Source organism: Amphiura filiformis, chromosome 6, assembly GCF_039555335.1.
Source record: "Amphiura filiformis chromosome 6, Afil_fr2py, whole genome shotgun sequence".
NCBI lineage: Eukaryota > Metazoa > Echinodermata > Ophiuroidea > Amphilepidida > Amphiuridae > Amphiura > Amphiura filiformis.
Window position 1 is genome coordinate 45,008,461 of NC_092633.1, and position 24,532 is coordinate 45,032,992.

The following is a 24,532-nucleotide window of genomic DNA, read 5'->3' on the forward strand; positions in this document are numbered from 1 at the left end:
AGGCCTAGGCCCTACCCAGCAAACACAAAAATGTTTTTAAAACGTTTTAAATAAGTTATATTTTGGCTTTTGGTTTAGGTAAAAACGTTTTAATAACATTAAAATGTCGGGTTATATAAAGGTCATGATAATCGTTTTAAAACGTTTTGTATGAAAACACACGACAACAATATTTTTAAATGTTTTCAAAAAATTTTATTGTAAACTATTTTTGCAAACATTCTTGCCAAATATTGTGTCAATACTTAAATAACATTATGTTAAAATATTTGAACTCAGCAAACACAGAAATGTTCTTAAAATGTTTTTTTCAAAACCTTTTAATAACATTTAAATGTCGGGTTATATAAAGGTCATGAAAACGTTTTTAAAACGTTATTGAAAATATTTTGGGCAAACATATTTCGCAAAATATTTTTTTCAACCCCAAAATAACATTCTGTTTAGAATGTTTTGTATCAAGTTTTCAAGAATGTTTTTGGAATGTTATTAAAACGTTTTTATACCCTTTATATAACCCGACATTTAAACGTTTTCTGTAAAATATTTTTGTTTGCTGAGCAGTAGATTTTCAAAAAAGGTTTTTAAGGTTATGAAAACGTTTTATACTCCTAATATACCCTTTATATAACCCGACATTTAAACGTTTTCTGACAACCTTTTATGACCTTTTGCGAATGATGTCGAAAACGTTTTGTGTTTGCTGGGTATATATATTCGTCCAGGCCCCGTACGCAGGATTTTTTTGAGACCGCCCCCCCCCCCCGTACGCAGGATATTTTTGAGACCGCACCCCCTCCCTACGTATGCCTGTATTCGTCTGACGAATACAACTAATAAGCATTATATTCGTCTCAGTTGATATTTTCCGAAATTTGAGTGAAAGGTTGCTGAATTCGGCAAAAATCGTTTACTATCTTAGTGTCAACTTTGGCCTTTTCGTTTGATACAAAGGAGGCAAATACCTTCGCTGGGACATGGTGGATATTACAAAAGAAACTTTTCTCTACAAAATAAAGTAATATGAAAATCTAAGTTGGATTTTGACCCCCAAAATGGTCATAATATGATTTTTAAAAGAAATTCTGAGAGGGTAGTACGGGAAACTTCTGAAAATTTTGTTGAATTGACATGGAATGACCCTGTTGTTTTTACACCAACTATTTAGGCCTATTAAGATTCCTTGATGTCTTGCATTAAAAAAATGTATAATTGATATGTTTTGCGTGAATAATTACAAAATTATGACAATTTACTATGTCTGAAATACACAGTTGCCTTGATAATGATGTTCTCTAAGTATCAATATTTAGATCCCGAATTCACTTTTCACGTTCACACCATGTATTGCCCCAATTTGCATACTGGTATGGATGGTACTGAGCGTATTGCGTACGGAGAACATTGCATTGGCTTGGATTTAAAAGGCCTATTCAGTGAGTTGCTCAAAGTCCTGTGTTTAGCCGTGTATTCAAGACAAAATAAGACATTTTACAGGAATATTAGTTACATGCAGGGTTACATGTAGGGCCCATTTGAATGGTGCTTCAACTTCGTCAATAGCCTTACTGTTTTCCCCGTTTTTGCCCCGTTCATTTCAAAAAAGACCTACAATTACAATTTTATGACTTATCCTTCTTCACTTTTAGGATATTTATGCATAATTCAAATTTGTTACACTTCCGCTGGGATCACTGATAGACCTTCACTATGGACCACAAAAGCCTCATCACAATGGCATAGTCCAATAACCTCAATTACAAACATAATCATAGTCCAAAATTTGACCTCAAGTTGCAGAGTATGAGTTTTTGTACCCAAATCTTCAAAGGTCATTCAATGAATGTACAAATGTATTGGGGTTTAAGAACTGTGCCCCTGATAGATGAGCATGTTGTGGATCCTAGTGCTTTAAAGGAGTATTTCGTGATCCTAGCATCCTCTATTTATGTCATTTTTCATTAGATATCCACGAAAAACACCTATTCCCAAAGTTTCAGTTGCTTCCGATTTTGCGTTCGCGAGTTATGCATGATTATGTGTATTACACTGCTCCATAGACAATGCGTTGTAATTTCGTTCTGGTGCACCAGAACGAAATTCAAATTTCACGATATCTTTGCTAAACGAATTAATCTGCAAGAAATATTTTGTACATATACATTATGTAGCCAGAGGTTTCCAGTGATATAAAAATCTCAACTTTTTTTGAGAAAAGTAGGGGGATGAGGCTGTGGATCACGAAATGCCCCTTTAAACGTGATTCTGTAGATGTACTTGATCCGAACATGCTAAGAGTTCAATTCCAGAACATACGCAGTTTTGTTGATTACAACTCCACGCCTCAAAGTTACCACGTAACATACCCTAAAGTCATGATGGGTGGGCGAAAAGGAGGGGTCACATAACCCCAGTTGCCCCCGTGCTCCAATTGGGAAATCTACAGTCATGATTTCAAATTAGGCCATAACTCCCTAGTCTAATTTACCCGTTCTATATATAGGCCTATATAGATTTTCGGTCAACTTTAACAAAACGTAATTTACTACGTTATTAATCCACATGTCAGAAGTTTGACGTGCGTAAACAAGTCAACTATATATTTTGAATGCCATGAGAGTTGGTTTTTCGTTTAATTTCATATCTGGGTCATGAAAATGACTATTGCAAACAAATTAGGATACTTAATATGAGGAGCGGATACATCCGGGGGATGCATGTGCATGTATTATTATAATTAACCTTCAACATGAAACATGTATCACGATCAATGGGACATCTAAACCAGTACAATTTGATCAAGGTTTGGAAACAAAATTGCATTAAGGGACCGTTCACAAACACTTGTTAGGGGGGGCCTGATGCAAAAAAAAATTCAGACCTCAAAAATTCCAGGGCCGCTCTTTTTGACATGAAAATTATGGGTCAACCCCATAGAAAAGCATATAAACTCAATTTTCCCAGGAAAATTTGTGGTCATTTATTTCAGCCCCTCTAGCTTAGGAGGGTCAACATTTGGAAGGTCCCCCTTTTTGCATCAGGCCCCCCCTGACAAGTGTTTGTGAACGGTCCCTAATTAAACAAAACAACAAGAACTGCTGCGGCTCAAGAGCGACGACTTTGGATTGTTGGACGTGGTAGCAGGTTGGATAACGATAAACGATAAATCGCGATATACGGAATTCATAATAGCGGCGACGGGTAAACGTATTTTGCGAGTTCGAGTTGCGGGATGAGAGTTGCGAGATGAAATTTGCGAGTTGCCAATGGGATTTGCGAGTTGGTATTTATTTGCGAGTTACGAGTTGGTATTTGCGAGTTGCCAAGGGCAGCTGCGAGTTGATTTGCGAGTTTAAATTTGCGAGTTTAAATTTGTGAGTTGTGAGTTTACATTTTGTGAGTTCTTTCGAATCGCGAGTTTTTAAAATGTGTCAAATTTTTAAAATATACAGAAATTGTTTTACCCCCTATTTCACACCATATTGGAACTAGACCTTCATTGCCTGTACTCTAGTTCCATGCACAACGTTGTACATTGGGTTGCGAGTTAACAACCATCAACTATGATTCCCTGTTCAAAGCATACCTCAAGCTCAACCACATGACGGTGTTAAATTATTTTAAATTATTTAATGAGATGTAGTGTAGAGTCGAGCTCTTAATCAATAATAGGCCATACACGCTCAGTTATCAAGAGGAAGGTAGTGCCTATATCACTATACGATGTAGACAGTAACAGTAAACAATACTTACTACTAATACTATACTAGAATGGTAATGCTTTCGCAGCTAAATTGAAATGGAAATTTTTATAGCAAAATCAATCCAATAGCTTGTCGGCGTCTTTAATATTAAAGTAGGCATGTCTTTTGTTTCTATCCTTTAGTTCAGTATTCTTAATCATCAGAAAAAATAAAATATAATAGCAGACCATATTGATTGCGGCGTTCGTTCGTTCCAATATAGGCCTATATAATACAGTAACAAGCAATGTTGTCTAGTCTAGCTATAGGGCAGATCATTACACGATATGGACTGTCAATTTTGATCTGTTACATTATTCTTACGCGGTGTTCTGCTCTGTGTATCATAGGTAGGCAATCGGCCGGCACATCAGACCCACGCACGCAAGGAGCCTAGCGCGACCAATATGATTTGCCGTCACTAGCACCATCCATCTACCCAGATTTTCCAGCTGGTGATGTGATGTTGTTTGAGATCAATGACCTTGGCGATGAGACGGAGACGTACTTTCCCATCTGGACCTCCTCTGCACTCGGATGAGTTACACCGGTAGACTTCATTGTCAAGGTTACTCCGGTCATGAGTTAGTCCGCAAATACCGGAATGGTACAGTTTGGCCCATGCGTGGTCAAGTTACAGGACTTGGTGCCGAAGCGATGCCAAGAAAAACTGTCAGGAAAGGACAGATCTGAAATATTTATCGTCCCCAAATCAGCAAAACATGAAAACTGATTCCCCCAGTGACTGAGTGAGTATACTTTCTGCTGCAGTATACGGTGAAATTCCTTCGCATACTTAGCGTCTTGCCTAGGTACCGTCACGTCAGAGCGTGGCATATGAATTAAAAAAGTTATAAATTTTGATCTAGTTTATAAATGTTTATTTATGTTCTTGTAAATATCATAGTGAACAAGGTCATTAACATCGAATAGCATTCATGCAAATTGAAATAAAGGGTATTTTGGGGCCAGGCCAGTACACCCATGAAGCACAGTAGGCTACCCATGAAGCTAATGTAATTTTCAGTGTAAGTGTTTGTAACTTTACAAACACTTTATCATGTTTATAGAAATAAATACTTGGAAATATTAACAAATGAATAACCTGCTAATGGAGTGTAATCATGGATGCAAAATGCTATCTACTGAAGATAACTTATTAGTACTGCCAAAAATTACGACGAAATGCTTAAGGGATCGGATAGCAACGTCTATACAGTATTTTTGTGGGACATGAGAGCACATCAGATACACTGAAAACGAGGAATGGCCTTCCGATATCAAATAATTTTTGAAATGCCCTGGAAGTAAACTTTATAAACAGGGCCGTCGCTAGAGGGGGGGGGGGTATGGGGGTGTGACTTTTTAGATTTTTGAGCGCCGTCCTGGGTAAAAAAATTTGGGTCAACAAATTACAAAAAATTTACGTCGGCAAACCATACTGTACACCCCCCGAATCATATTGGTCTAGCGACGCCCCTGTTTATAAATCTAATGATATGTAGGGGGGGGGGGGCTACTTAAAGTGTATGTAGCTGGGATGAAAATTTGAGAATTGTCATCTTTCGTATTGAAATTATACATTTTTCCCCAAAGGCCTAAAAATGTTAGGTTTTAATTTCGAGAAAAAAATGTAAATCTTCAATACGCAATGTCAAGATTTTCAAATGATGGACGGCTTTTCCTCCCAGCTACATACACTTTAAATGCGTATAATTAGATTTATAAAGTTTACTTCGAGGACTGTTAAATTTGAAAATATACAAAATATAAATTTTTAATAATTTGCCATTAAAAATTATTTGATATCATTAGGACATTCCTCGTATTCAGAATGCAATTTGGCGTATCTGATGTGCTCTCAGGTGCCACGAAAACACCGTGTGCAAACGTTGATATCCGATTCCTTAATGTTCAGACATCACGAGACAACACACAGCTTTTTTTATCTTAAAAATTCAAAAAGTTTTGAGCAGCCAATAAAATCCGTAAAAACCAGATAATCAATCAATCAATCAGTAAAAAAAGTAAGAAAAGGGAAGGAAAGAATGAAAGAAAGAAAAAAGAAAGGGAAAGAAAAGAGAGCGGGAGGGAGAAAAAGAAAAAAAGGAGAGAAAGAAAGAAGAGAGAGAGAGAGAGAGAGAAAGGAAAGAAAGAAAGGGAAAGAAAGAGAGAGACCGAGGGAAAGGAAAGAAAGAAAGAAGACAAATAAAGACGAAAGAAGAAATTAAAGGAGGATTTCGTGATCCTATCATCCTCTTTTTATGACATTTTTCAGTAGATATCCACAAAAAACTTACTCTCAAAATTTCAGTTGATTCCGATTTTGCGTTTGCGAGTTATGCATGATGTGTATATAAGCTCCATAGACAATGTATTGTAATCTGGTATACCAGAACGTAATTCAAATTTGACGATATTTTTGCTAAACGAATTAATCTGCAAGAAATTTTTGGTACATAAACATTTTGTAGCCAGAGGTTTCCAGTGGTATAAAAATCTCAACTTTTTTTGAGAAAAGTGGGGGGATGAGGCTATGGATCCCGAAATGCCCTAAGATAACAAAGACAAGGAGAGAAATCAATCAAGCTCTTCTCTCTCTCATGTCTCTCTTTTGCAAGCGATATACGTTTAAAGTTATACCAACTCTTAATCTTATCCTCGATATATTTTAAATAATGTCATAGACTAAATTGGGGGTAAAATGGTCCTCACGTGCATGGTCTGGATGGGTATGATAATCATACAACTCCATCTGGGTTTATAGTAACACGGATACCTACCCGCAATTGACTTTCGTCTACTGAAGATAGCAAATATTTTAACGAGTCAGGAAAAGAGTCCTAAAACTAAACACAGAAATACTGTAAACCCGGACCGTAAACGAGACCAATATACCATTATTATGTTTTGATGGATCCAAGTGTGTAAAAATATTGGATCCAAAACATAATAATGATAAAATTGGATGCTTTACGCCCAATATTTATTGGTCTCACTATGAGTTTTAAAATATTTTAAAACTCATAGCTCGACCAATAAATATGGGCTCATTCGATCCAATTTTATATCATAGCTGGCACTAGTAACAAACAAACACTCTTTGGCATGTTTGGCGGGCTTTTAAAGTTAGTTCTGGTATTAAAATACCAGAAGTTTTGTTTTTAATGTCGGCACACGTATAGGCCTACACGCCCGATAAGGCAACATTTCATGTTTATTTAGAAAATGTTCCTTTTATGTTTAGTATGTCTATTAATATTTAATGTACGTCGCATCACGATATATATGCTCAAATGAACTATCATCAGCAGATATTTAATTATTTTAAGGGGTATAATCCATACAAGATCCCGCCGAACGATTTTTCTTAAACTTCGTACCAATTAAATTTCATCGATATACTTCGAATATCTAAAATAAAAAAGAGGGGTCACGGAGTTAGTTTTCGAGAAATAACCATTTTAAAAATGCTAATTTTGGGAAAAATTAGTACAGGCGTCTATGGGAAAATGGAAATTTTAGACATGTTTTCGATTATAACAAAAAATCTACCCGAACAATTTTGCTTATTTTTTGATATAATATGCGCACTGATGGGATATTTCATTAAAGCTAATAAAAAATAGGGGTCACGGAGTTACTTTTTTTGCAATTTGAGCAGAAATGGCATATTTTTTGGTTCAAAATACCAGTCCGATATCATAGCGCGTCACTCGCAAAAAACTTGTCGCATCTCATACGCGCTATATTGTCCGCGTATGCAGGTGATATCGCAAACACCTGCAACATGACAGTGGGGTGATTTTCTTCGGTTTTATTAACCCTCTTGATTCAAAAGTTCTTTATAAATCGAAAACCAAAAGTGGTTAAGCCATGCGCCAACAAACAAAATGAGATATTTTACATAAATTGAATTGAATTTTAACTTTGTCAATGCTGCCGTTTTTTCTCGTTGTTTTGCATAGCAAAAATACTTGTAGGCCTACCTATGACAACTTTAATGACGTATTCTTCACTCCTATGCAATTTATAAACAATGTTAATTTTTTGCAGGCTATCACTGAATAGGCCTTTAATTATTAACTTAAATATTAGCGGATCCCGTTATTTATCATGTTTAAAATGATATTAATATTACTCAAATATCATCTCATTTTGGGCATGTACCCAGCAAACACAAAACATTTTCGACATCATTCGCAAAGGTTAGAAAAGGTTGCAAACGTTTAAATGTCGGGTTATTTAAAGGGTTATAAAAAAGGGTATAAAACGTTTTCAAAACACTCAAAAACGTTAAACTGCAAACATTCTAACATAATGTTATTTTGGTGTTGACAAAATATTTTGCAAAAACTATTTGCAAAACATATTTTTTACAATAACACTTTGAAAACAATTTAGAAATATTATTGTAGTGTGTTTTCATACAAAACGTATTAAAACTTTTTCATAACCTTTATATAACCCGACATTTAATTTACTTAAATCAAAACCCAAATGTTTAAAACGTTTTAACGTTTTTTGTGTTTGCAACTTGGTTCAATCTACTTATCATTCTCGTTTTATCATACATGATTAAGTTATAAAGTCAGTTGCACGCGAAGTAGGCCCTAAGTCAGATGTGAAAATAGACATTTTATTAAAAAAATAAAATTGGCTTCATGTGATATATATTTCAAATTACAGAATTTTACATTAAAATACTATTGAAATAATTTCATTATATTAATAATCAGTAAAATAAGAAACTACTTTATAATAAATAAGTTATATAATACGGAAAAACAGTGGCATGATCGACGGGAATTATATATATAAAAAAACATTAATTAAACATCAAAGTTATATAATACTAGTTAATAAGACAAGTAAAAAAGGCCGTTTGACATCACCCCTTTTATATATTTTTTCGTAGGCCTACTGTGCCTGTTTAAATGGACAGTATGCATAAGAAAAAATATAGGCCTAGTTTTATAATAATTATATATACCTATAGCCTATATTATTTTTACGTATTCTTGATTTCCTCTTGCCCAACCGTTACCAAAACTGAGTTAAATTGTGTTACATTACATTACGAAGTATAGGTAACCAAATGAGAGATGTGTAACGCTAATACCATTTAATGACATCATAATTTCTTTTCCATGAAATAATACATTTTTTTTTTTTTTGAAATGGGCTCACCCTAGTCTAATTAGGCCTAGGTCTATATATTTTGTTATCTTGGTTATTATTTTATCTTTATTTTCCCTCATTATTTAATTCTGTCTTCCTTTTTCTTACCTTTCCTTCTTCTGTCTTTGTTTTGTTTTTTTCGTTTCCTTTCTTCTTTTTATTCTTTGTCACTTCTTTCTGTCGTTGTTATTTATTTGATTGATTACATTAATTTTTTTCAGTTTCCTTTATTCTTTAATTTTCTGTTATTTCACTTTGTCTTTCTTTTTTTTATCTTCCTTTTATTGTTTTTCTTTCTTTCTTTCTTTCACTCCTGAACTTTTCCTTTCTTGATTTTTTCTTTAGTTATTTCTTTCCTTCTTTGTTTATCTTTCTTTCTTTTACAAAAATCACTGGTACCGGTAAATGGCGATAAAAACATGGTACTCTCGCGTAGCTGAACTTCTTACCAGCGCCTGGCGCACACTCCACGCAGTTTTTAGTTTGACGCGCGCGTGGCGGCAAGAAATGCGCGGACAAGATTTCACAGAAATTTCAGTTAGAAACGAGTGCGTACTAGACGCGTGGATTATACCCCTTAAGGGGCGCAACACTAAATCACTACGCATTTTATGTAAGAACGAAATTCGGCTAATATAGTCCATAGTGAGTATGAGATTGTAGCGACCATATCTACCGACATGTTCACTTTAAATCACTCAATATCAGCTCATATGAATTCGGCAAGTGTCTTCAATGATAACATGCAGAAAAAACCGGACATTTTATCTCAAAAGCAATTCTCTGTGGCGGATGAAGACAACTTCCGATTTTGAAATGTGAGTGGTGAATTTAGTATATCTTTAGGCCATATTTTTGCACCGCGAAATAGCGAAAAAGTCAACGGTCATCGATATATGCCGACAAAAGTTTTGGAATCTACAGAAACAGAGCTTTAATATGATACCAAATTTATTTTGCCAAGTATTGCAGGGACGCCAGGAATGGCGCTCGAAGTAGGCCAAAATCACACGTTATCCTATGGGACGCTTATTTAGTGTTGCGCCCCTTGTAACGGCCGTCGTTATGAACGCGTTCTTTTTACATTCTTCGCGTAAAATAAGAAATGCGCGTCATGAAATGTGTTCTATTTCAATCATGATGATAAACAAGGATTACAAAAAGTCACCCTGATGAATTATTATTGGGAAAAATGCTTTATTGGCCGAGCAGGCGCCTGCAAAGTCTAGAAATTGTATCCAAAAATCTTCAAAAAGGCTCAAAAGTGGGTTTTAAAGTTAAAAGGCATTGTTAATCTGCATGAAGCCGTTTTGCTGCATATTCAGTAGGCCTATGCAAAAAGATCATAATTGTTGCTACTGAAACAGGGGGGTGTTTATACTTCATACTCATTAACAAGTGTTTTCCAAAACAAAATGGCAAGACAGATAATCTAGAAAGAAATTAAACTTGGTTCAAAGACGTGCTTAAATTGTTGCCTGTCACTAGTTTTAGTGAGTTTTGTGCAAACTCTCGCATATTGGAGGAAAAGTCGAAATATGCGATTTTCCGCGTTTCGGCACTGATCTTTAAAACAACATTTCTCTTGAACGAAATGTCGCAGAGACATGAAATTTTCGGTGTTGAGCTACAAATTTTCTCTAATTTAATTAATAAGTGACAAATGTGGATTTTGAAAACTTTTAAATCCTTATAAGGGGCGCAACACTAAATCACTACGCATTTTATGTAAGAACGAAATTCGGCTAATATAGTCCATAGTGAGTATGAGATTGTAGCGACCATATCTACCGACATGTTCACTTTAAATCACTCAATATCAGCTCATATGAATTCGGCAAGTGTCTTCAATGATAACATGCAGAAAAAACCGGACATTTTATCTCAAAAGCAATTCTCTGTGGCGGATGAAGACAACTTCCGATTTTGAAATGTGAGTGGTGAATTTAGTATATCTTTAGGCCATATTTTTTGCACCGCGAAATAGCGAAAAAAGTCAACGGTCATCGATATATGCCGACAAAAGTTTTGGAATCTACAGAAACAGAGCTTTAATATGATACCAAATTTATTTTGCCAAGTATTGCAGGGACGCCAGGAATGGCGCTCGAAGTAGGCCAAAATCACACGTTATCCTATGGGACGCTTATTTAGTGTTGCGCCCCCTTGTAACGGCCGTCGTTATGAACGCGTTCTTTTTACATTCTTCGCGTAAAATAAGAAATGCGCGTCATGAAATGTGTTCTATTTCAATCATGATGATAAACAAGGATTACAAAAAGTCACCCTGATGAATGATAATTGGGAAAAATGCTTTATTGGCCGAGCAGGCGCCTGCAAAGTCTAGAAATTGTATCCAAAAATCTTCAAAAGGCTCAAAAGTGGGTTTTAAAGTTAAAAGGCATTGTTAATCTGCATGAAGCCGTTTTGCTGCATATTCAGTAGGCCTATGCAAAAAGATCATAATTGTTGCTACTGAAACAGGGGGGGGGGGGTGTTTATACTTCATACTCATTAACAAGTGTTTTCCAAAACAAAATGGCAAGACAGATAATCTAGAAAGAAATTAAACTTGGTTCAAAGACGTGCTTAAATTGTTGCCTGTCACTAGTTTTAGTGAGTTTTGTGCAAACTCTCGCATATTGGAGGAAAAGTCGAAATATGCGATTTTCCGCGTTTCGGCACTGATCTTTAAAACAACATTTCTCTTGAACGAAATGTCGCAGAGACATGAAATTTTCGGTGTTGAGCTACAAATTTTCTCTAATTTAATTAATAAGTGACAAATGTGGATTTTGAAAACTTTTAAATCCTTATAAGGGGCGCAACACTAAATCACTACGCATTTTATGTAAGAACGAAATTCGGCTAATATAGTCCATAGTGAGTATGAGATTGTAGCGACCATATCTACCGACATGTTCACTTTAAATCACTCAATATCAGCTCATATGAATTCGGCAAGTGTCTTCAATGATAACATGCAGAAAAAACCGGACATTTTATCTCAAAAGCAATTCTCTGTGGCGGATGAAGACAACTTCCGATTTTGAAATGTGAGTGGTGAATTTAGTATATCTTTAGGCCATATTTTTTGCACCGCGAAATAGCGAAAAAAGTCAACGGTCATCGATATATGCCGACAAAAGTTTTGGAATCTACAGAAACAGAGCTTTAATATGATACCAAATTTATTTTGCCAAGTATTGAAGGGACGCCAGGAATGGCGCTCGAAGTAGGCCAAAATCACACGTTATCCTATGGGACGCTTATTTAGTGTTGCGCCCCCTTGTAACGGCCGTCGTTATGAACGCGTTCTTTTTACATTCTTCGCGTAAAATAAGAAATGCGCGTCATGAAATGTGTTCTATTTCAATCATGATGATAAACAAGGATTACAAAAAGTCACCCTGATGAATTATTATTGGGAAAAATGCTTTATTGGCCGAGCAGGCGCCTGCAAAGTCTAGAAATTGTATCCAAAAATCTTCAAAAAGGCTCAAAAGTGGGTTTTAAAGTTAAAAGGCATTGTTAATCTGCATGAAGCCGTTTTGCTGCATATTCAGTAGGCCTATGCAAAAAGATCATAATTGTTACTACAGATACAGGGGGAGGGGGTGTTTATACTTCATACTCATTAACAAGTGTTTTCCAAAACAAAATGGCAAGACAGATAATCTAGAAAGAAATTAAACTTGGTTCAAAGACGTGCTTAAATTGTTGCCTGTCACTAGTTTTAGTGAGTTTTGTGCAAACTCTCGCATATTGGAGGAAAAGTCGAAATATGCGATTTTCCGCGTTTCGGCACTGATCTTTAAAACAACATTTCTCTTGAACGAAATGTCGCAGAGACATGAAATTTTCGGTGTTGAGCTACAAATTTTCTCTAATTTAATTAATAAGTGACAAATGTGGATTTTGAAAACTTTTAAATCCTTGTAACGGCCGTCGTTATGAACGCGTTCTTTTTACATTCTTCGCGTAAAATAAGAAATGCGCGTCATGAAATGTGTTCTATTTCAATCATGATGATAAACAAGGATTACAAAAAGTCACCCTGATGAATTATTATTGGGAAAAATGCTTTATTGGCCGAGCAGGCGCCTGCAAAGTCTAGAAATTGTATCCAAAATCTTCAAAAAGGCTCAAAAGTGGGTTTTAAAGTTAAAAGGCATTGTTAATCTGCATGAAGCCGTTTTGCTGCATATTCAGTAGGCCTATGCAAAAAGATCATAATTGTTGCTACTGAAACAGGGGGGTGTTTATACTTCATACTCATTAACAAGTGTTTTCCAAAACAAAATGGCAAGACAGATAATCTAGAAAGAAATTAAACTTGGTTCAAAGACGTGCTTAAATTGTTGCCTGTCACTAGTTTTAGTGAGTTTTGTGCAAACTCTCGCATATTGGAGGAAAAGTCGAAATATGCGATTTTCCGCGTTTCGGCACTGATCTTTAAAACAACATTTCTCTTGAACGAAATGTCGCAGAGACATGAAATTTTCGGTGTTGAGCTACAAATTTTCTCTAATTTAATTAATAAGTGACAAATGTGGATTTTGAAAACTTTTAAATCCTTATAAGGGGCGCAACACTAAATCACTACGCATTTTATGTAAGAACGAAATTCGGCTAATATAGTCCATAGTGAGTATGAGATTGTAGCGACCATATCTACCGACATGTTCACTTTAAATCACTCAATATCAGCTCATATGAATTCGGCAAGTGTCTTCAATGATAACATGCAGAAAAAACCGGACATTTTATCTCAAAAGCAATTCTCTGTGGCGGATGAAGACAACTTCCGATTTTGAAATGTGAGTGGTGAATTTAGTATATCTTTAGGCCATATTTTTGCACCGCGAAATAGCGAAAAAAGTCAACGGTCATCGATATATGCCGACAAAAGTTTTGGAATCTACAGAAACAGAGCTTTAATATGATACCAAATTTATCTTGCCAAGTATTGCAGGGACGCCAGGAATGGCGCTCGAAGTAGGCCAAAATCACACGTTATCCTATGGGACGCTTATTTAGTGTTGCGCCCCTTGTAACGGCCGTCGTTATGAACGCGTTCTTTTTACATTCTTCGCGTAAAATAAGAAATGCGCGTCATGAAATGTGTTCTATTTCAATCATGATGATAAACAAGGATTACAAAAAGTCACCCTGATGAATTATTATTGGGAAAAATGCTTTATTGGCCGAGCAGGCGCCTGCAAAGTCTAGAAATTGTATCCAAAAATCTTCAAAAAGGCTCAAAAGTGGGTTTTAAAGTTAAAAGGCATTGTTAATCTGCATGAAGCCGTTTTGCTGCATATTCAGTAGGCCTATGCAAAAAGATCATAATTGTTGCTACTGAAACAGGGGGGGTGTTTATACTTCATACTCATTAACAAGTGTTTTCCAAAACAAAATGGCAAGACAGATAATCTAGAAAGAAATTAAACTTGGTTCAAAGACGTGCTTAAATTGTTGCCTGTCACTAGTTTTAGTGAGTTTTGTGCAAACTCTCGCATATTGGAGGAAAAGTCGAAATATGCGATTTTCCGCGTTTCGGCACTGATCTTTAAAACAACATTTCTCTTGAACGAAATGTCGCAGAGACATGAAATTTTCGGTGTTGAGCTACAAATTTTCTCTAATTTAATTAATAAGTGACAAATGTGGATTTTGAAAACTTTTAAATCCTTATAAGGGGCGCAACACTAAATCACTACGCATTTTATGTAAGAACGAAATTCGGCTAATATAGTCCATAGTGAGTATGAGATTGTAGCGACCATATCTACCGACATGTTCACTTTAAATCACTCAATATCAGCTCATATGAATTCGGCAAGTGTCTTCAATGATAACATGCAGAAAAAACCGGACATTTTATCTCAAAAGCAATTCTCTGTGGCGGATGAAGACAACTTCCGATTTTGAAATGTGAGTGGTGAATTTAGTATATCTTTAGGCCATATTTTTGCATCGCGAAATAGCGAAAAAAGTCAACGGTCATCGATATATGCCGACAAAAGTTTTGGAATCTACAGAAACAGAGCTTTAATATGATACCAAATTTATTGTGCCAAGTATTGCAGGGACGCCAGGAATGGCGCTCGAAGTAGGCCAAAATCACACGTTATCCTATGGGACGCTTATTTAGTGTTGCGCCCCTTAACAAAACATGAGTAAATGATTAAATCCATGATTTAATTGTTAGCAAAAGTGCAATTCGCTATCATCATACGTGACGCAACATTAGTTTACGAAATAAATGTGTTATAAAAGGGCGACAAAACGATCGAAGAGGTAAACGTACTTTGGTGGAAAATCTTTCTCTCTTTCCTTCCTCTTTCCTTCCCTTCTTTCTTTCTCACAAAATGACCGGCACGGTCTTATCATCGCTAACATCTAAACTGCTATTTAATAAAAAGAAAATTGGTATTTTTTGAATAAATACACTCAAACAACAACTCCTCTTGTTCATACGGAGCAAATGAGGGCAATTATCGAGTTAGTATAGCGAACAGACCGACTGAATGAATACACGTGCAATTACTAAAGATAAAAAGGGACATTAATTCGAGATAATAATAGGAATAATACACAATACACTTTTGTGCAAATAAAGGTAATAGTGCTCAGTCGATGGCGGGCGCAGTTTACGATAATGGTACAGCGCGGTTTGTATTCATGTACAAAGTTGGCATGCAATCAGAGGAGGAGGACAACACGCCTCTGGCCCCAAAATGAAACGAACCATTAACAACAACAAAAAGGGTATAACAACCCGATTGCTCTTCATAATTGCTGATCCGTTTGGTTCCAGCAAACCTAACCATCATTTTCCCAAGTGAATTATATACCAAGAGTTTATTTATAATACAATTAAAGTCCAATTATTTGATGCTTCTGATTAAAATCACAATAGAATAATATGCATTAAAACACTATCATTATTTGCTCAATTTAAAATATAATACTTTGAAACCAAGAATGAGCCCGGGGAATGAGCAAGTTTCGTTCCAAGTTTTGTAATTGTCTTTGGTTTCAAAAAGTTTAATTTTTCAGAATACTTATATTACCAGTGGATCACGATGGTGTGAGATTTGAACAAGTTTGAGTAATGTTGAACTTGACCCTCTGTGCAAAGTTCAATGACCCTTTCCCAATGGGTGCTGCAAAAGTTATAAAAATGATCAAAAATCATGTTTTTTATGTTTTTTGGTCAAAAAAGTCCAAATTTTGGGAAGAAGGTCCACTTTTCATCAAATCGCCCCCTCCGTCAGGGTCCTGGAAAAAAGTCCACTTTTGCAAAAACCGCACCCCTCCCCCGCCAAAAAAAAGTAACAACCCTGCGTACGGGACTGGTAGGCCTACTCTGCCAAACATGATTTGAACGATTGTAGGCCTATTGCACGTAACCTGAAATCACTTATAAATATGCAGCAAAATATAAAAATATGCACAAAATGGGCAAAAATTAAGATTTGATTGTATCCGCGATGTTCCGTTTGCACGAAACGGGTGGTCGCTCGGTCGTTGACCCGCTATGGGCGGTTTTTTTGTGTGTGTTACGTGAATTACGATTGGCGACTAACTCCAGTCTTCCCCTGAAACACCCTTAAATTCCCCCTCAAAATATATCAACGCGACAACCCTCTATATGCGAATGCCGAGACCAAACACTGGGATAAAAATGAATCTTGAAAATTCGTGTTTACTGTTTTAACCTTAAAAGGCCTATCTCCACATTTACATTTTAAATCTATGCTATATTAAAATTCATAAAATTAGCGCCAAACAACCCCAATTTTGTTTTTAAAGATAATCTTTGTTATTTTAGATAGAAAACAGAATATTGGATACGTTTTGTGAATAAATTGTCTTACAGGCGCATTTTGTGAAAAAGTATTAAGCCTGCCCGAAGGCGTTGAAGCAATTAGAGGTCCAACGCTGACTCCACCTATTGTATCCATTATACCACCAACACAATTTGTTTGCCCAACTTCAAAAGATACCAATAAAATGATCAATTGCAAAAATCACAAGAAGGTTTAACACCCATGTTCAATGACCGAACCAACGATCACGGAAATATTCCAACAGAAAAGTTTGGAAGACGTAAACGCATAATTGGTCATTGCAATGAAAGAAAAGGTTGTCTTGAAATTCTACAGGTGTTAAGACCAATACCATGGGTCATTTCACTCATATGGACAAATTATGACCAGGGTCAATGTACTAACGGTCAAACACTTTTAAGCGAAAGTTTCTAGTGTGCTGTTTTGGTTGGACCATGCATGTATTTATGTTGAGAGTAGACTTTTATTTTAACATCGCCAATGCAAGTAAGAGTGTAAATAATGAATACCTGAAGAAGAAGGGCCCAACTCCATCAAAATAATTGTTTTTGAGATATTAAGAAAAAACTTAATATTTGGAAAAGTTTTAGAGACCTGATGTTTTCATCTTCAGGGGACCTTGAGGCACATTCTCCGATAAAGTGTTCAAAATGCCAAATCTGTGTCGCCCGTAGTAGTCTCAACTCGTATTCAGACTTGTTTCGTCAAAAAGAAATGACTTTTATTAATAATAACTTATACTTATAGTACTGCACCCCTGCCCAAATTTGTGTTTGCCTTTTTTGCATTTTTCTCAAAATTATATAGTACATTGGTGACAAGTAAGATATGAATATTATAGGGGCAAGGACTACAACTACTGCACTGAAAATTCAGCAAGTCAAAGCAAATAGTTATTGATTTATTGATCAAATATTGACTGTAGGCTCCACAACTGTTGTATGTGCTGAAATAAAATTTACAGTGCAGTAGTTGTAGTCCTTGCCCCTATAATATACATATCTTACTTGTGTCCAATGCGCTATAATTTTTAAGAAAAATGCAAAAATAGGCACAAATTTGGGCAGGGGTGTAGTACCCCCCGTAAGAGTTAGTTTCTAAAATGTGTGGGCATAGAGGTTGTAACATGCCTAGGAATGATAAAACAATAAAGCTGATTATGCATATGCATTGTTTTCCTCCATGTCGCCAGCCAAGCCCGCAGCCAAGGTGCGTTCCCTACTCGTTAAGCATGCGCGCATGTAACAGATTATACTGCTGCAAAAAGTATCCTTACACATTTTCAAAACTGAACCATATTGGGGTACATGTAGGCCTAAATTTGTTTTTTTTAGTAGATGCACTATCTAATAAGGCACATTGTGAAACCCCATTGAATCCAATGTGACTTCAAGAAACAAAGTTACAAGCATTTGATTAGACGAATTAAGGTTCAGTTTTAAAAGTGACAAATTGGCCTTTTCAAAACTCCACAGACTAGACATCTGGTTTGAGAGTGGTAAATGGCTAATTTATGCGTGCCTTTAATTTAAAACAAACGGAACAAAAGAAAACTGAAACAAAAGAGCTGACAAATAAAATGGAAGTTATGAAAAGTACAGAGAAGTAAAAACTGAAATAAATACTGCTTTAAATAAAGCTTCATTGAAGAAACTGCGTTGTCTCTTTGTTGCGCTTGTTGGAATCTTTTTGCGCCTTGTATAGGCCAGTTTGTCACTTTTAAAACGGGACCTTTACAATTGCTGGTAACTTTACTTCTTGAGGTCACATTGGATTCAATGTGGTGTCATAATATGCAGGATTAGATATTGCATCTATTACAAAAATACGCTGGGGGCAGGGGGCTGGAGCCCCCCATTTTGAACCCTTGCCCCTGTTTGCCCCCCCAAATGAAAAAGTTAAAGTTAGGCCTACTTCTGAGAGTTATTAATTAACCTCGTATTTGGTCATTTTAACCTTAAAACAGAAATTTTTATGCTTGGCTTTATGCCAAGCATTTATTCAACTTTTTACCATATGTCACCAGTTTAGCTTCAATATGCCAAAAAATTTCGCGCCCTTCGCGCGCATTTGTACCATACACTTCTTTTGTCCCCAAAAGGTGCTCGATTCCTGCCCCCTCATTTATTATGTTTGCCCCCGCTTGCCCCCCAAATGAAAATGTCTAGTTACGCCACTGTTGTTGTGGGATAGCATTCCATTCTTCATCAAGGATTCGTCGCAGGTCATTCAATGTGGTTGCACTGGCTACTCTGGCACGCACAGCGCAACCAAGCTTGTCCCACAAGTGTTCAGACGGGTTGAGGTCTGGGCTGATGGCAAGCCATTCCATTCTCTCTACTGCCATATTCTGACTATCCGGGCTCTATGGGGGCGAGCGTTGTCATCTTGTTGGATTGCATTAGGTCCCACATTGTGAAGATATGGGATTGCAGCTTGCTGCACAGAATAATGGTCAATTTGGCACTTTCTGTTTGAGACCCCATTACATTCACAAGACGTGTACTCAGCTGTGAAAAAGGTGATTGCTTCAAATGTGGTATCATTGTAAAGGGGACTAATGTAGCTATCCATTGATATGCAACACGATATGAACATGTCACAAATAATCTGAGATATAGATGCTTGAAAAAACTTTCCTAACTTTTGTTGAGGAGTTTAGTTTAATTTTCATAATTCTAATACATACTAGTACATGTATTTGTTTTATTTTATAAGCTTCAAAAGAGTTGTTTTTCTCAAAGATAAACAAACGGAGCCATCCAAACAGTTACCAAGAACAACAAGTCAACATGGACGTTAATACGTTTTCCTTTTACCCTAGAACAATCAACGACTGGAACTCACTTCCAGCACTTTAAATCCAACAACAAGACTACGATTTTCAAGGAAAGCATCAAAGACCACTTAGGGATGATCACGGACTGGTGTGGTGCATATTGTTCATCATCTAACTCTTGTTGTTATACTTCGGCCCTACTTCATCCATGCAGGAAGATCAAAGACTGGTGTGGTGCATATTGTTCATCAACTAACTCTCGTTGTTTATACTTAGCCCCTACTTCATCAAAGCAGGAAGATCAAGGACTGGTGTGGTGCATATTGTTCAACTCTAAATCTTGTTGTTCATCCCATAAAGGCTCATCAGCATCATGTAAATGTTCTGTAGCAAAGACAAAAAATAGTAACAGTCAAGTTAGCTCAATCGATAAGGCGTTCGACTATGGTGCGAGAGGTTGTGGGTTCAAACCCTGGTGATGCCTAGTACGCTCTCGTGGAAATATTGAGTTAGCTTGAAATTCCCCTGGACAAGGAACTTACTGCTAATTGTCTTGTCGTAACTCGTACAAAACTCAAGTCCCTGATTTGTTGTTTTAACAATGATGTGGGCCGTAGTGGTTAGCGACAACCTGTAAAGTGTGCTGAGGCTTGTGGATCAACGTTCAGGCGTTGCTGCCTGTGCGTAGCGCACTATAAATCACTGCGCTTTAAAAAAATATATATGAGATGCATGAAGTTTGCGTTGGGCCTCTGTATTTTTGTACTTTTCTTCAGGAGCTCACCCTCCCTTTGAAAATTACCTCAGCCATTCAGCCTTACACAAACCTATCCAATTTCACACATTATTATGTTTTGATGGATCCAAGTTGTGATAATATTGGATCCAAAACATAATAATGATAAAATTGATGCTTTACGTAATATTTATTGGTCTCGCTATGAGTTGTAAAATATTGGACTCGACTACGTCTCGTCCAATATTTTAAAACTCATAGCTCGACCAATAAATATGGGCTCAACCGATCCAATTTTATATCAAAAAATGACCTCAAAACATATGGCGCGTAGTTATTGTCTAATCAATGAGCCAAAAGATTAAGAACACCAGGATATGCAGATAAACACATCACAAGCAAGGGTGAAAATAATAGAGCTTGAACCAGGGGCCACTTCGGCAGAAAAAAGTGGCCCCTAGATTTGAAGAAACCAGGGGCCACTTCCAATTACCAAGGGGCCAATAAAAATAAAGATATGCTGATAATGCTGGATGGGTTAAATAAGCACTATTTGCTTTATAACTTGATATTTTTGGTTCACTATCCAGGGGGCAAGTGTCGTGAGAAAAGTGTCCCCTGGTCAACTACAAATGAGATGGAACCAGGGGCCATTGCAGAGTTTCTGGGGGCCAAACGGCTCCCGTCTCCCGCTTAATTTCACCCTTGATCACAAGAAATAAGTCCCCCTCTCAAAATTTTGTCATAACATTAACAGCATAAAATAAAACCTTGTACCAATATAAAACTATCTTTGAAATAATGACTGTTTACTAAGTTTTGTGTGGAAATGAAAGATGTCCATGACTTCATGGCTGAATGAACCCAAATTAAAGACAAAAACTGCCCTTTTCAAAATTCACAAAATAGGCCTATGCTTGTTAACTGCAATGTGTATTGGGAAAAGGAATGGGACTGGTCAATTTGCAACTCACTGTGCTGAACGCTGCACCAAGAAGGGGATTTGCATGGTTGAATGATCAAGAATTGATACACATTAGCATCAATGTTCACTTGGTGAGGATTTTAAACTGCACTCAACCACATGGATTTTTCCCATTAGTAACAAGCCATGAATCAACTTTGGTGACAAGCATACGCATACTTTGTGACTTTTGAAAAGGGCAGTTTTTGTCTTCAATTTGGGCTAACCTAATCCCGCACAAGTTTGTTGGCACTCTTGTGGCACACCCGTAAAAGCAATAACATCACTACCAAACTCCAGATGAAGCGAAGAATAGCTCACAAAATCTGACCCCCAAAAGAAAAATGCTTCTCTCAGCCCCACCACACTTCAGCAATCGTAGCATGCCTGTTGGCAGGTTTGTATGCAAGAGATAGGTCACTAATAAAATACCCAGGGTCTTAGGTAGGATTTAACAAGTGGCCCGTCATTTTCACCAAAACTGCCAGTCCAAAATTTAAACTGATCAAACATGAACCAGGCCATGAACTCCTTCTGGTGGTTCAGACAGTTCAAAAAGCTATTGATATAGCCTTCATTTATTAGTCTGACTTTGTTTTGAGTTCACAGAACTTATTCAAGCTTTATTTGATACATCACAGGCATTCATTTTGCCTGTCCCAGGAGCAAACTGCCTGTCCAAAATGACATGTGGACATGTGGCTAACTAACACCCTGAATGCACCTTAGTTTCTTACATATCTTACATACCTGATGTGAAGTCAGTGGTAGGAGCAAGTGATAAAACCAGCCATCCCAGCACCGCTCCGATGGCTCTAATTAGGTTGATTATCCGCCAGATTTTTAATTGTTGAGCTATAGTACCTGTGTCTTCCCTGAAAATTTCAAGCAAAAACTTGTCAATTTACAGTTTGTGACTGTCATTATACAATGTTTGTGTCTACAACTAATGTGATGCTCTGTGTGTTAGCCATAGGCTTCAAAAAAGTCTTTATATATTTTCTCAAAATATCAAGAGCTATCTTAAGAACCACTGAACAAATATTAGGCTTGTTTTAACTCATTTAATGCATTTTTCATACTGGTTCTAAATATGATCATTGCTCGAGCTATGAGTTTTAAAATATTGGACAAGATGTAGTGAAGTTCAATCAAACTGATTCTGCTCATGATACTTACACTTCAATACTTCATCACCATGTTAAGGTTCCTCTAGGGTATGTAAATTATGCATTACATCATCTATATCTTAATTACATTTCAGTTTATAGGCTGATGAAACTTGCACTTTTCATAAATATGTGTTCAATAACAAACACTGACAAAAGATCACTTTAGACACAACTGTACAATGCATCAAGAATCTTGTTGCAAAGTCTGCCACTTTTTAACACATAAGTTAGTTTCTCAGTAGTCAAACCAGACAATTGACAAATGAGGACAGGAAGCAGTCTTGTGCAAGATTACCATTTAATATGATTTGACAACAAATACATGTATATACTTACCATAGTGTTCCACCATTAGGACAATCCTCCTCACTGCACAGGGGAAATCAATAATAATAAATAAATAATGCTACAATATGAAATGCGTACAAAATGCGTGTTACAATGGCTGTATATCACCATCAGCATCACATACTGTCATATCTCAAAAGTTATATACAACTGCAGCCAGTACAAAAATGTGATACAATCAAGCAGAACGAGTCGGGAACATTACCAAACAATTAGCCAAATTTGCATTCATTTACTTAGATTTAGTAGAATTTAGCTTAATTTTACCACAATTTTACACCATCCTCTGATACTGATTTTTGGTCATTTTATTGATTTAGCACATCCTCTAAACACATGTTTCGCCTTGTTAACATGGGGTGTCCTGACTTTTAGATCACCCGAGCTATATAAGGTTAAATTGCTAATTTATAAATAAATAAAATAAATAAAGCAAATTATATAGCACATTATGCCAGGCCTCAAAGCGCTGAACAGAGATACTAAACCTACAAATACATTATGCAAAAACTACAAAAGTACATATTCAAATAGGCAGATACAACCAATACAAATTATAGTAAACACATTTAAAAACATTATAAAGCAATTACACTTGATAAGAAAAACAGAATAGCAGAGTAAATATCTATATAATGAACAAAGGCATGATATAAACAACACACTAAAATCCAAATCACTACTCGAATCCCCAGGAAAAATTGATGTCTGACTCGAAAATTTATCACATTATACTTTCGCAACAAGGTTAAAAACATGTTTTTAACAGTACTGTTTGTACAAATATACCTTTTATTCCATCAAACAAGCTTTATTTTGTTCCAAAATTCACAGTTTTATAGCTATTTTTGACAGAAAACAGGTAATACCAGCTCCGAAGCTTTCGCACAACACAAGCGCTTGACATACTTCACTTGTTTTCACTGCTGTTTACATAACATTTTCAAGCGGGTTTGGTATTTTTTACTGCATGACGCAATTCTGCATTTATTCAACGTTAGTACAGGGTGCTATGGGTCTGGGATTTTCTGTTCCTACATTAGTGGAACCGAAAGAAGTACTTTGAGACAATTTGCGATTAAATCATTGCATTTTGAAAATTTGGCCTCTGTGCATGAGTTATTTGACATTTGACCTAGTTTATTCTATAACTCCTGAACTAAGCATTCTAGTGCAGAATGACAATTGACTTTTTTTTATTCCTAGCAATGAGAGGAACAGTTTGAGGTATATTACAACATGAAAGAACAAAATTTTAATTTTGGCCCCATAATGACCTTTGACCCCTCGTGGGAATCACAGGGGACATAGAAATCTGATCATCTTTTCATGTGACAGAAGTGATGCTGATTTTATATAGGTACATTTCTTGCTTTTCTGATTATTTTAAAATTATTTTTTGAGACAAAAACTTCCAAGAAAAAATGTGGCTTTCACTTGTTTTAAAAAAGTTGTTTTGACCTTGTATTTTACCCCATAATTTCCCTCATTTATCAAAGCCCTGCCCTCCTTCCACTACATTAAACCTTGAAACTATAGTGTTTGGCAACTGTTGAACCCTGATGTAAAATTAAACCTTGATGTAAAAGTATAAATTTAGTCCTTATATAGCAAGGGTGATCTGTTGTAATAAGATACTCACCAATATGTTGGATGTGTTTTAAAATATAAACTAATTTTATCATCAATGGCTGCTATGCTGACTGAGAAGATCAGTGATATAAGATAAACTGAGGAGAAAACAATAAAA

At 36.2% G+C, this 24,532-nt stretch overlaps 1 protein-coding gene across 3 annotated transcripts in view; it reads right to left on the minus strand.

The window, feature by feature from the left end:
* Positions 1 to 18,784: 18,784 nt before the first annotated feature.
* Positions 18,785 to 24,532, minus strand: part of LOC140155479 (uncharacterized) — a 36,684-nt gene continuing 30,936 nt past the window's right edge. For all 3 annotated transcript variants that reach the window (XM_072178344.1, XM_072178343.1, XM_072178345.1), the window contains 4 exons: positions 24,425 to 24,512; positions 22,771 to 22,803; positions 22,013 to 22,137; positions 18,785 to 19,946 (listed from right to left, as the gene is read on the minus strand). In XM_072178344.1, coding sequence (XP_072034445.1) covers positions 19,864 to 19,946; positions 22,013 to 22,137; positions 22,771 to 22,803; positions 24,425 to 24,512 — 329 coding nt within the window. In that variant the 3' untranslated portion in view covers positions 18,785 to 19,863. The remainder of the gene's footprint in view (positions 19,947 to 22,012; positions 22,138 to 22,770; positions 22,804 to 24,424; positions 24,513 to 24,532) is intronic.